Genomic DNA, 14,284 nt, shown 5'->3' on the forward strand with positions numbered 1-14,284 from the left:
GTGATATTAAACTCATCACAAATAATCGAGACAGTGACTCTTAAACAAGATTTATAAAAAATAATAGTGCCCGGTAAAATAAAATATTATTATATTTATTTCTTTTTGCAAAAAAATGAATTTTGACTTTGTTTCCGAATTTGTTTACTTTTTTCCAAATCACACACACTTGAAAACAGCTGATAGAGACAGCAAACAAAGCTTAAAAGCTCAAAATTTACAAATTTACAAAAAAGTGTTGCAAACGGGTAGAAAAACTAAATAAATTACAAGTCGCAAATTTGAAAAATTGTGTAATTGTGTAATTAAATAACAAACCTATGCTAAATAAATAAAATAAATAAATCTTATATTTACTTATATTAATAATATATGTTTATATATTTTTAATATACCATATATTATATTTTTCGTGCCATTTAAAATAGAACTTTAAAGGTTTGTAATTAAATAATTAAAAAGTAGAAGTTTCTTTTTCACAACAAATTACTCAGAGACAGTTGGCTGTTTAGCTAACTCCCGCGACACCAACCACGTTATGCCAATTAATAGATCATCGCATAGCGGAAGCACAAATTACTCACCCATATGCTACCCAACAGCAGATGGTACTTCTGAAAAGTCAACCACGAACCAAACAGCAACGCTAAACAACCAATCCTAAAGGCATCGCTCATACTCGGTAAGTGAAACTTCTTCCAAACAATCAAGCTACCAACTGTAAAGTCCAGCAACAACTTCGAAAAATAACACAGCATTAGCGCAACAAAATAATGCAGCGCAACATGTTAACATATTGCCAAATATATTGCATAAGAATAGTAACATAGCAAAAAGCCTGATTCACCCAAAGTCCGTGGCATGGATAAATATATTCAAATCATAAAAAGAAAACGTAGCCCGAAACAAGAAAATGCTAACACCGCAATAGGAGGAATAGAACCAGATTTGAACACAGCAGAAATTAAAGAAGCACTTGCAGAAAAAGGATTTAAAACAAAATCTGTGTACAACATTAAAAACCGCGAAAAAGTTTCGACACCACTATATAGAATAGAGCTTGAACCAGAAGGATAGAAACTCAAATCGAACGAGGCTCACCCAATTTATACGCTACAATTCCTACTCCACAGAAAAATATTAATAGAAGAACCGCAGAAGCGTAAAAACCCGGTGCAGTGTACTAATTGCCAGGAATATGGACATTCGAAGTCCTATTGTACACTCCGCAGTGTTTGTGTTGCATGTGGCGACTTTCACCGCACTAAAGATTGCACATCAAATAAGAAGGACCCAACAACAAAAAAATGCGGACATTGTGGAGGTAACCACACCGCTAATTATAAAGGATGTGTAGAATATACTACCGAAAAACAAAGAATGTTGCCAACATTGCATCCCCACTCTCAGTCAGTAATCCCACCACAACCTATTCAAACGCGATCTCAGCCAAGTGCTCCATCCGACTCCAACAATACGTGTACACGAATGTCATATGCAAACGCTTTTAGAGGATTCACTGGCCTAAGCGTCCAAAATGAAAGCTCTACTAAACCATCTCAAAATATCGAAAACATGATCCAACTGTTTATGGAAAATATGACACAATTTATGAACACCATGCAAAATATGATGCAGGGAATGATTCAAAATTAAAATATCCTACTTTCAATAATATCCAAACCATGAATGCAATCAAAATTTACTTCTGGAATGCTAACGGTTTAAGCCAACATAAAAACGAACTTGTGTTTTTTTACAATCACATCAAATTCAGGTCATGCTTATCTCAGAAACCCATTTTAATAAGAAAAGCTACTTTAAGCTACTCTACGGCTCGAAACACCCCAGTGGACGAGCAAGAGGCGGATCTGCTATCCTCATAAAAAATAACATTAAACATTTCCCAACTCACAACCTTGAAGCAGAATATATGCAGGCGACAAGCATATGTATAGAAGAGTACATTAAAGATCTGACTATAACCTCAATTTATTTTCCACCAAGGTATAAAATAACAGAACTTCAATTCGAAGAATATTTTACAAAGCTTAGACTCAACTTCATAGCGGCCGACGACTTCAATGCCAAAAACTTAATGGGGCTCAAGACTTATATCACCAAAAGGAAAATCCCTGAGAACGTGATATCATAACACGACCTTAACATATCCTCCACTGGCACACCAACATACTGGCCCTCAGATCGGAAAAAAACTCCAGACGTCATTGATTTTGCGATAACAAAGATTAGTCATCGCTTCTAATTTGACAGGCACGAGTTCTAAGCCTGACACTTGCAGTCCAAACAAATTATATACGGACTATAAACTAATTAAATAAAATTCGATTATTTCCAAAGACCACTGATAAAGAGTACTTGGCAATACTCGAAACAGCGTTGTATGGTCAGCCAAACTTCAATAAAATTAAAATAAATTTTTGTGTTTGTCCTTTATTTCTTTCTTTGTTATTCAAAAACCCCTCTAAATTTTAATAAACCTTCTTTGTCACTATACAAAGAAAGTCTAGCTTTACAGCAACATGAATACCTTATTCGGTAACAAAGAATTTAAAAAAAGAACAAATTGCTACCGGGGCATCCTTAGAACTGTTCTCTGATCACACGCGACTTTTATTCTGATTAGAAACACAACAATAGTCAATCCAAAATCTTAAGAAAAGCTCACAAACCAGCACACAAATTGGCTAAAATTTAAAAAATATATTAGCTCACATATTAACACCGAAACTTCCCTAAAATCAAATATTGAAATTGACAAGGCGGTCCAGGACTTCACAGCTTTACTTCAACCAGCCGCTTGAATATCAACCCCACTTCCAATATCCCACAAACCTATAAACTACCATACATCGAACGAAATTGTAACCCTTATACAAGAGAAACGACAAGTACGACGCCAATGGCAACAACAAAGATCTCCCCGAATTAAAAGACACCTTAACAATCTGACGAGAGCACTTCAGAGATTACTCAAAGAAAAAAATCGCATAGAATACGAAAATTTTATTTTGCAGTTGTCTCCAACGCAAACAACAAACTACTCTCCAACGCAAACAACAAACTACTCCCTTTGAAAAGCCACTAAACTCAAGAAAAAGCCCGTTATACACAGAGCACCCCTCCAACTCACAGATGGAAACTGGCCTAAAAGCGATGAGGAAAAGAGTGCTGCTTTTGCAAATCACCTTAAATATGTATTTACCCCAATCTCTTACTTTAACAAAACTTGACTCTCTGCCTTACTCCACACGAAACAACAATATGGCAATTTGCTTCAGGAAAAACTACTAAAAAGCGATATCAAAAATTTAAATACCAAAAAAGCCCCAGGCTACGACCTAATTACAGCGAATATTCTGAAAGAGATCCCACAAATCGCCAAAGATCAACTACTTTTTATTTATAACGCTATTTTAGGGACTGCATATTTTCCAAATGAGTGAAAGCTATCCAAATTTTGATGATACCCAAGTCCCGAAAGGACCCCGCTCAAGTCACCTCATATCGACCCATAAGTCTACTTCCAATTCTCTCAAAATTATTCGAAAAACTTTTTATAAAACAATTGATGCCCTACATAAGTAAGAAAATAAGTAAGATTTAGAGAAAAACACAACACAATAGAACAAGTACACCGCATAGTACGAGTAATTAAGGAAACGTTTGAGAAGAGGCAGTATTGTTCAAGCGTCTTTCTAGACATAACCCAAGTCTTTGACAAGGTTTGCACGAAGTATTGTTTTGGAAACTTGAGAAACACTTACCACACAATATATCCTTAGTTATTAAAAACTACCTCTCATATAGAAGATTTGTTATAAAACAAAATTCTTTTGTCTCCAATGCCTTCCCCATTGTGGCCGGTGTACGCCAAGGTAGTGTACTGGGCCCCTTGCTATACCTGATTTTCACAGCAGACATGCCAACCAGTGACTGTACAATAACATCAACATTTGCGGACGACTCTGCCATTCTCAGTCATAGCGACGACCCATTCATAGCCACAAAATCAGTTCAAGACCACCTCAACAAACTTAACTTTCACTCTACGACGAGATACTTGCCCTGCCCTTCGTATTAATGGAAAAGTAATACCACAATGCAATGACACAAAATACTTAAGAATGTACGTCGACTGAAGGCTTACGTGGAAAAAGCATATAGAAACCAAAGTAACCCAAATTAAACTCAAACAACAAGAACTAAACTGGTTGATAAACAAAAATTCTAAACTTAATCTTACCTATAAAGTGCAACTTTACAATACAATGATAAAACCCATATGGACCTACTTAAATGAACTCTGGAGCTCTGCTTCTCCATCAAACATTGAAAAACTCCGAAGAACTCAATCAAAAATTTTCCGGCAAATAGTTGGTGCCCCCTGGTATATAAAAATCGCAAATATTCATAGAGATCTTCGAATTGACACAGTCACAGATGTAATTGTCAGCAACACACAAAATTATAAAATCAAACTCAGGAACCACCAAAATCCATTTGCAAGCAATCTTACCCAAGGAGCTGGTATTCAGCAACTCAAAAGAAACTATATAAACCCGGCTATTCAAGAATAACGCCGGACATGGTAACAAAATTGGACGAAACTTTGGCTTAGGACAATTAATTATTTATTTTCCTTTTCTTCAAATATTTTAATACAGCAATTAGCAGCGATAATTTATTGTTAGTTCTAAGTTGATTTTTAGAAGATTCAATAAAAAGCAAAATAAAATTAAAAAAAAAAAAAATTTTTTTTTCTTAGCCGTTACTCTATTCTACAAGAGTTTTGATTAGCTTACTTTAGTAAGCTAGTCTATATTATGAAAACATTATAAATATTTTAGACAGCTCTGAGGTAGAATGGATATTTTAAACGGCTCTGAGGTAGAATGAGTAAAAGTAGCAGAATATATAAAAAATTGTGTGGCATATGAATATTATATAAAATCAGAATATAAAACTTAATAATAATAATAAATATATATTTTATTGCTTATCTATTATTTATATCTATTATTATATAGCTTATTATATTATTTATTTTATTATTTATATATATTAGTTTACCATTACACTCACTATTATACAATTATTTATACAACTCTACTCTATTATATATCATACTATATTATTATACTAATATTATATTCACTATTATACTATTATGCATTATTCAGTAAGTCGACTGACGACATTGGTCACAGTCGCTATTTTGATTATATATTATTATATAATCAATTATATATATTAATTTAAGATTCACTAAATATACTGTAAAAATGATATTTTAAAATGAAAATAAATATGCATTCATATATACTTATTTTATGTGAGAACGATATGTATAGTTAAATTTATAGTATAAACTTTTATATTTATACCACAAACTTTAGTGCATTGTCGCAGTAAATGGTTTAACATATTTTTCGAATGTTCCAAGACCCTTATATTGGCAGCTTGTTATGAATTTAAACCACGACCAACTTGTTTGTTGGCTTGATTCAAACTGAATTTAAACCAAACCAAGCCAATTATGCTGAGATTTACATTCTTAAGATAAGTGTGGTGGTGTTTGTCATATCTAAGTTGATTCCTATAAGAGGAACCATAAGCGCAACATTATTCATGAAGTAAACAAAGAAAGCAGTGTGCTGCTTGACTATAGTGATCATAGTTGAATCAGTATAAATAGAAAGTTACCATCAATGCACTTGCAATAGTGTAAACAGGAAGCATTACGTTGTGTGTGGGATAAATTCCTAAACAAAAACTATGATATTGCGCTTTGTCTTTTATTTGCCTTTATACAAAGTAAGACAAAACTTAATTTTGAACTAGTTCAAAGCATACGACGCAAAACAGCTAAAATCCTATGTTTTTTAGTGGATACAATATAGTCCGCAGTAATCTATCCCAGCATTAATAAATGGTCTAGCTGAATTCGCTTGCACTTCTAAAAGATTACCTGTGATCTAGTGGCTCAACTGTTCTATTTAACCGTTACGTTTGAAGTATTTAATTATTTTTGTAGCAATAAAATACAATTATGACCCTAATTAGTATTCAATATAATATAATTAAACAAATAAGTTTTTAAAAGATTCTTAAAATATTAATTTATTTACAGTTGCTTGAAACTTGTGTTTTGTATAATGATTTTGATGCCCAGCCATAGAAGATGACAACAATATAATATCGATAAATCGTAATATATCAATAAATATATCAGAAATGCTTATATCAGAAACTAATAACTTAGCATTGAAATCTACTACATCTGCTGTAGAATTGTCAAATGACACCAACAACTTGTTATGTGGTCAAGCACCTGAAAATATATGTGGTGATATTTTTCAACGAAGAATAGCAACTTTAAACGAAACATCTGTTACTCCTCAATCAAATAATATAACTCATTTTTTGTCCAATAATATTGGTTCCTGTCGATCTGATGAAAATACTATTAATAGTTTTATGCAAACTACTTCTATAGAGCAATACAAATTACAGCTCTATAACTATGCAGTCAATATTGAACGACTACGTAATCCACATTATTCTACTACAGCAGCAATAACTGCAGCAGCCTATGCTAACAGAAACGCTTCTCTTGCAAATAATATATATAGAAATACATATAACCCAGGTGGACAATTAACTTTATCAATATTTCCACCAGATATTTTACAATCAGAAGAACCTAAGCCGCAGCAAAGCTATATTGGGTTAATTGCTATGGCAATACTTAACTCATCAGAATTGAAATTAGTATTGTCAGATATATATCAATACATTTTGAATAACTACCCATATTTCCGAACACGTGGTCCTGGCTGGCGCAATTCAATTCGGCATAATCTGTCGTTAAATGACTGCTTTATAAAGTCAGGAAGAAGCGCAAATGGCAAAGGACATTACTGGTCTATACATCCTGCTAACGTGGAAGACTTTCGTAAAGGTGACTTTCGTCGAAGAAAAGCTCAGAGAAAAGTGAGAAAACATATGGGTAAGCAAAATAATTTAAAGATTGAATGCATATACTAACAACAATTAAATAAATAAATATAATATAGGAAAAGGTACACACTAACCACTGCTTAACTATCATACAATATAGGTATGGACATGAAGTATATATATTTTATATTTATGTAAGATTATTGTAAACTGTAAGTTAAATTTTAAAGACTACTACTATAGTTAAATTTTGAAAACTAATAGCGCAATTCTAGTAACTGTATTACAGCTCGCCACAGTCTATTAAAGCACAAAAATCTTCTGAAAGATGTTTTGCAAGATGTTTCGTATTCAGTCAGCTGTTTTGAAAAGTATTTTCTCTATTTTTAAAGACGAAATGAAAGATATGCTAGTGAGCATGTCTTTCGATTGTCAGGTAAAATTTTGTGTGTGTTTTCCGTCTATGAAACTTGCTTTATATAATAAAAAAATCCCATACGTTAAACATTAAATAAAACTCATTAGCTTTGTAGACTGCTAATTTTTATTTACATAATATTGTTCACCAGAGTGAGGTAAAAAACGATAGGTGATTGAGCTTAAAATTTTTCAGTATTTGCACAGAAAAACAAAAAGCTCTTTACTTTATAAAAATCTTGATTAATAATCAATATTTGTTAAACGACCAAGTTTCCAGAATTAATCCGTAAGTCGCAATATCTATTTCTTGTAGCACCCACACATTCTTTTCGTTTCAGTTCGAATAATATACCGTAATTTATTTATCATGTGGGTACATTTATTTTCTTTTTATTTTCTTTCTCAATTTTTACTTAAATTGATTTTTGTTTTCTAATTTATTTTAACCAAAGACACAAGAACGAAGTTCAAATAAATAAAATTAACAGTTATTCTTAAAAAAAAATAATTTTGGGAATCTTAAAAAACTAACATGTATGCTATTGAGCTAGGGTATTGATATCTATCCATGATTTTCTTCTAAGGCGATTTGGTGCAGTTGTAGAAGATATATATCGAACATGAGGATTTGGATGCGACTTGAGTTTCTCTGGAAATTTAGGTGTATATTGGTGAATAACTTCTTCAACAGTTGGTAAATTTAGATGTCTGTGAAGGTTTTTCTTTTTGACATACCACGGAACGATCGTAATATGTTTGAGAATTTTATTTTGTATACTCTCGATTTTTTCTATGATTGTGTTACACGCTGCACACCACAGTTCTATACCATAGTTCCAAATTGGCTTTAGTATTCATTTGTAAATTAACAATTTGTTATCGATAGTTAGTTTAGAGTTGCGATTTAGAAACTAGTACAGTTCCTTATATTTAAGATTTAATTGGCACCATTTGGCTTCAATATGTCTTGTCTACGTCAGTCTTCTATCTAGATGATTTTCCAGATATTTCACGAAATGTGATTGAGCTATGAGCTATGTTGATTTTAACTGCCGGGTATGTTTCTCTCCTTAGAGTAAAAGTTACTTGAGCGCACTTAGTTTCATTCACCTAGATTTTCCATTATACAAGCCACTTTTCAATCAATCCAAGATGTCTGGATAAATTTAGTGATGCTATAGTACAGTTACTGTTGGTACTAACTTAAGCAGTGCCGTCAGCAAATTGTTAAGGTATTTTGGAATGTCACCTGTGTAGGTTAAGTATAGAAAGGAGACTACCCTGAGGAACTCCAACGTTAATATCCTACTCTTGCGAAGTAAAAGATTTGTGTCTAGCCCTATATTTTCGGTGAAAGCAGAAAAAATCTACGTTCACTTCTTAATATTTAGATTTACCATTAATTAGAATTCGCTTAATTAAATTATATTTAATTATCAGTTGACTTCCTAAAGAGTTTAAGAATTAACCATTTAAAAATATTTTTGGACATAAACAGTAAACTTTTACAATAACAAATAACAGACGTGAAATTTGTGTTAGTAAGTGACAAATAAGTATTATACCCGAGTTGCAAGAAAGAAGCCATACATAACCAGATATAATATAATAAAATGATTAAGTTTTGCAAGAGAGTATGTAAATAAACATATAGAGTTCTGAAAAAGAGTTATTTTTTCAGATAAGAGTAAATTTTGCATTTATATGGAGAAAATTACGTACAGCCTGTGATAAACAAAACTTAATTTCAATGGTGAAATATGGTGGTGGAGGCGTGATGGTTTGGGAGTGTATTGCAATTAATGGTGACGATAAACTTAAATTTGTACAAGATACAATCGACAAATATGGGGATCTAAATATATTACAAAGAAAATTTGAATGAAAGTGCCAGAATGTTAGGGCTTAAAGCAAATTTTTTGTTTCAGCAGGACAATAACTCTAAGCATACAGCAGCAATCGTACGGTATTGACTGCTTTACCATACTCCCAGACAACTTGAACCCTACCACAAACACCAAGTCTCAATACCATAAAACATCTGTGGGATTATTTGGAAAAGAAGATTCACCAATACAAGTTTTCCAGCAAGGATATGTTAAGAAACGTCATCAAGGAAAAATGAAAGCTGATTGACTCCATGCAAAGATGCCTAAAAGAAGTTATTAAACGAAGAGGTTATCCCACAGGCTAGTTAACGCAGACGTTTTCTGCTTCAAAAATTCTTGATTTTGTTGTTGTTTTAAACAATTAACAATTAACAATTAATTTTTTATTTTTGAACTTCATTGTTGTTTGGTAAAATAAATCAGAAAACAAAAACCAATTTGAGTAAAAATCAAAAAAGTTATGCGAAATTAAGGAAAAACTTTGTGAGTGAACGCTGACTTTTTCTGCTATGTGTATGTTATATCAGAAACTACTTTGTTGATCTTGCTATACGAATTGCGTACTGTGAGGTAATTTATGCGTGTACTTTAGTTATGGCTTTCAATTATGTGGGTCGATCGATACACGCGTTGTTTTGCGTAAATGAAAATGATGATGTTAGAATATGTTCCTTTGTCATTATGGAATCATCTGAGTTTTAATTCATGCATCCTTCTTGGTCTTTGGCGTGGTTTTTGCTTTTCTTGAAGAGGTATTCTTAATTTTTTGATTCTATTGATTAGTGTGGAATATGTTCTTAGAAATAGCACTGATCGTGTTTGGTGAATTGAGGGTGCTTCTCATGGATTATTAGTAAGCAATCGTGGCTGATAATTATCTGTCGGCTATTGCACCTGTAGTTGCACATATTCTGACTTTTTCTATGTTGTAGTTGATGCTGATTGTGGGTACTTCTTTATCAATTGTTGTCGTACTCCATTTTCGATCTTTTTGACTGGACATGTCATCCAGTTTTAAGAAATTTGATTTTAAATTTAACATACTCATGTCATGTGTTCTAATAATCGAATATGAAATTACCAAGCGCATATTGATATAACCCAAAATTTGAAAGTGTTTGTCACAAAAGAATTGTTTTATTTTCTTTCTTTTTATTAATGCAACTAGTAAATATACTTACAACTAACAAACATTTTTAGTTTAATAAATTAAAAATATTTACGCTAGGTTTTATTACTTAAGCGCGGTGCAGACTATCATACTGGTGTGTCATACGAGTTGTGCTCTCTCTTTCTCAAATTTCTCCTAGCGACCGAATTTGAACAGGTATGACACACAAGAGTCGTCATTTAGGCAAAATTTTTTAAGAGTGCTTTTTAATTGATTATAATTTTGTATATCTTATATATGCCGCGTCTTTTTTTTGCGATCTTAATATTCACAGCTTTGGACATCCCACAAACAGCTATTACTTTTGTTAACATTCGATGAGAGCATCTAAAAATGCTTTATCTGCATCCATATTCATATTTTTTTTAGGTTTATTGGTCATTAAGCAAAGTAGTTAAAATGAAAACATCAGTAAAGGACCGTAGTTAATTTCATTCACTACCTGCAAAGTTTCTTAAGAAATTTTTCATAAATAGATCATGTATATATTGTAACGCCACGGATTCGTCGTTTTAATTTTGCTGAGGTATTACTCAGTCGCGGTCTGGGTCGTTGCAATAAATTTGTTTTATTGACCTGTTCGAAGCTGGTAAACCAAGGAAAGTTAAAGACCGTTTGTTTTTATTTTAAAATTTATTTATTAAAAGTTTTCTTAAATAATTTACTCTAGTCTTGATTCTACTCAATAATTAAGCTTGACTCTACTCAATAAGTTTTACCCAAAGACGTCAGAACATCAAAGGGTTTTTTTCAAATCTACGCAATTAGTTTCTAGCCAAAGACGTCAAAACATCAAAGGCGTTATAAAATCTATTCAATAAGTTTTATCCAAAGACGTCAGAACATCAAAGGGTTTTTTCCAAATCTACGCCATTAGTTTCTAGCCAAAGACGTCAAAACATCAAAGGCGTTATAAAATCTACTTAATACCTTTTACTGATTTATTTAGCCTTAACGTCGAAACACTATAGGCTTCTAAAAGGGACTTAGCGCTGGAGTAGTAGTCTACTCACTTCGGTGTGCCGGTGCTAAGTGATCTTTCATATAAAATCTCCGCTATTTATATACGACACTTTGCTTTGCTTAAATGCACGCACAACCGCACAAGTGTAATTCGCTGTCAGCTTTGTTATGCTTGTCGTGTGTGCGTATGTTCGCGGTTGGCTTTGTTTTGCTTGTCGTGTGTGCGTGTGTTCGCGGTTGGCTTTGTTTTGCGTGTCGTTTGTGCGTATGTTCGCGGTTGGCTTTGTTTATTTGTTTAAATATATAAATCGAGTTTTATCCAGACGATTTTTAGTAAAAAATAATAATTATGTAGGGCGGAAATTTGTACAAAATTCCGTCCTTACATTTCTCTCCTTCTTCGGGGAATTTGAACTGGACTACTTCGTTGAATGGTTTCGTGTCCGCTTTCTAGGATTCCTAAAAATTTTGAGGAATTCATCTTGATGTGTACTGGTGTAATCATAATCCTGCTCACGTGGTACATCTGGACTCTGACTTTTCGACTCTGTGATGAGTTTTAAACTTCGCTGACGCGGTACATGTGCACTCAGACTTTTCGACTCTGTGATGAGTTTTGAACTTCGCTGACGCGGTATATCTGGACACTGACTTTTCGACTCTGTGATGAGTTTTGAATTTCGCAGACGTGGTACATCCGGACTCTGACTTTTCGACTCTGTGATGAATTTTAAACTTCGCTGACGCGGTACATCTGGACTCTGATTTTTCGACTCTGTGATGAGTTTTAAACTTCGTTGACGCGGTACATCTGGACTCCGAATTTTCCACTCTGTGATGAGTTTTAAATTTTTCTGACGCTGTACATCTGGACTCTGACTTTTCGACTCTGTGATGAGTTTTAAATTTCGCAGACGCAGTACATCTGGACTCTGACTTTTCGACTCTGTGATGAGTTTTAAATTTTGCTGACGCGGTACATCTGGACTCTGACTTTTCGACTCTGTGATGAGTTTTGAACTTCGCTGACGCGGTGGTACTAAGCACCTACAAGGTGTCTTCTCTTGTGGATTTTCTTGCTGGTTTATTGCCTGGGCTTTTGAATAATCTTGAGGTTGTACGCGTTGTGTCGTTATGCTTGACTTTGGTCGTGATGCTGAAGTCACATTTCTAGTTATAAATGTTGTTGCTTGCTTAGCGGTTGATTGGTTCTGAGGCTGATTACTTGGTTTCTGATCAGGAATGGACGACTCAAAGCTTAGACTATGGATAATTTTATCCCGTGCTGGCATATTGGGTACGCTTCTCATTGTATTTTGTACCACCATAGCTTGAGGGGACTGGACTACCATGCGCCCTACGTTCACTTCTCGAACACGTTGACGACTCACTTTATCCTGTTCTGTACTTAGTTCTTCGAAGTCATCGGCAAGTGTTGTTAATTCATTTAGGCTTGTAAACTCTGAACGTTTAATGTACATCCGGTAGTCTGCCTTCATGTTTCGATACACCCGCTCCAGTTGCGAATCTGGATCCATGCCAGTGTGTCGCATTAGATTTATAATGTCAAGTGAGTAATCCTTGAAACTTTCTTTTGTCTTTTGTAGTCGCGTTCGTACCTCATTTTCTAATTTTTCGAAATATCTACATGATATGAAGAATTTTAAGAAATCTTCCTTGAAGCTGGACCAGAGGGGCCAAGGTTTATGGTTGTTGCGGTACCATCTTAATGCTTTATCTTCAAAGAGTATTGGCATCATCTTGGGAATTAGATTAACATCGATACTGTACATAGCCGCCAGTTCCTCTATGTGATCGATGAAACCTAGTGGATCCTTACCACCGTCATATTTACAGGACCACTTCTGTACCTCTTCAACCATCTGAAGGTAGGAGCGCACTGGAGGATTTATTGAACTTCCACATGTTCCTGGTATTCCTCTCGATCCCACCGACATTGTTCCTTGTTGTGATATTTGTTAATGTTAATATTTTATCCTCTGGAACTTAAATTTCCATTCGAGCCTTGACCACTGTGATTTGACCAATCAGGTCCCTGGTAATTCTTTTCTTCCCACTTGGAATACTATCGAACACTAGTCCCTGCTCGGGCGCCAATTGTAACGCCACGGATTCGTCGTTTTAATTTTGCTGAGGTATTACTCAGTCGCGGTCTGGGTCGTTGCAATAAATTTGTTTTATTGACCTGTTCGAAGCTGGTAAACCAAGGAAAGTTAAAGACCGTTTGTTTTTATTTTAAAATTTATTTATTAAAAGTTTTCTTAAATAATTTACTCTAGTCTTGATTCTACTCAATAATTAAGCTTGACTCTACTCAATAAGTTTTACCCAAAGACGTCAGAACATCAAAGGGTTTTTTTCAAATCTACGCAATTAGTTTCTAGCCAAAGACGTCAAAACATCAAAGGCGTTATAAAATCTATTCAATAAGTTTTATCCAAAGACGTCAGAACATCAAAGGGTTTTTTCCAAATCTACGCCATTAGTTTCTAGCCAAAGACGTCAAAACATCAAAGGCGTTATAAAATCTACTTAATACCTTTTACTGATTTATTTAGCCTTAACGTCGAAACACTATAAGCTTCTAAAAGGGACTTAGCGCTGGAGTAGTAGTCTACTCACTTCGGTGTGCCGGTGCTAAGTGATCTTTCATATAAAATCTCCGCTATTTATATACGACACTTTGCTTTGCTTAATTGCACGCACAACCGCACAAGTATAATTCGCTGTCAGCTTTGTTATGCTTGTCGTGTGTGCGTATGTTCGCGGTTGGCTTTGTTTTGCTTGTCGTGTGTGCGTGTGTTCGCGGTTGGCTTTGTTTTGCTTGTCGTGTGTG

At 34.0% G+C, this 14,284-nt stretch overlaps 1 protein-coding gene across 1 annotated transcript; it reads left to right on the forward strand.

Annotated features, from left to right (window-relative positions):
- Positions 1-6,258: 6,258 nt before the first annotated feature.
- On the forward strand, positions 6,259-7,071 carry LOC119675392 (fork head domain-containing protein crocodile-like). Its single transcript, XM_038086590.1, has one exon. The coding sequence runs from the start codon at positions 6,259-6,261 to the stop codon at positions 7,069-7,071; it is 813 nt and encodes a 270-aa protein (XP_037942518.1).
- The last annotated feature ends 7,213 nt before the right edge of the window (positions 7,072-14,284 follow it).

This window comes from Teleopsis dalmanni, chromosome 2, assembly GCF_002237135.1.
Source record: "Teleopsis dalmanni isolate 2A chromosome 2, ASM223713v2, whole genome shotgun sequence".
NCBI classification, from domain to species: domain Eukaryota; kingdom Metazoa; phylum Arthropoda; class Insecta; order Diptera; family Diopsidae; genus Teleopsis; species Teleopsis dalmanni.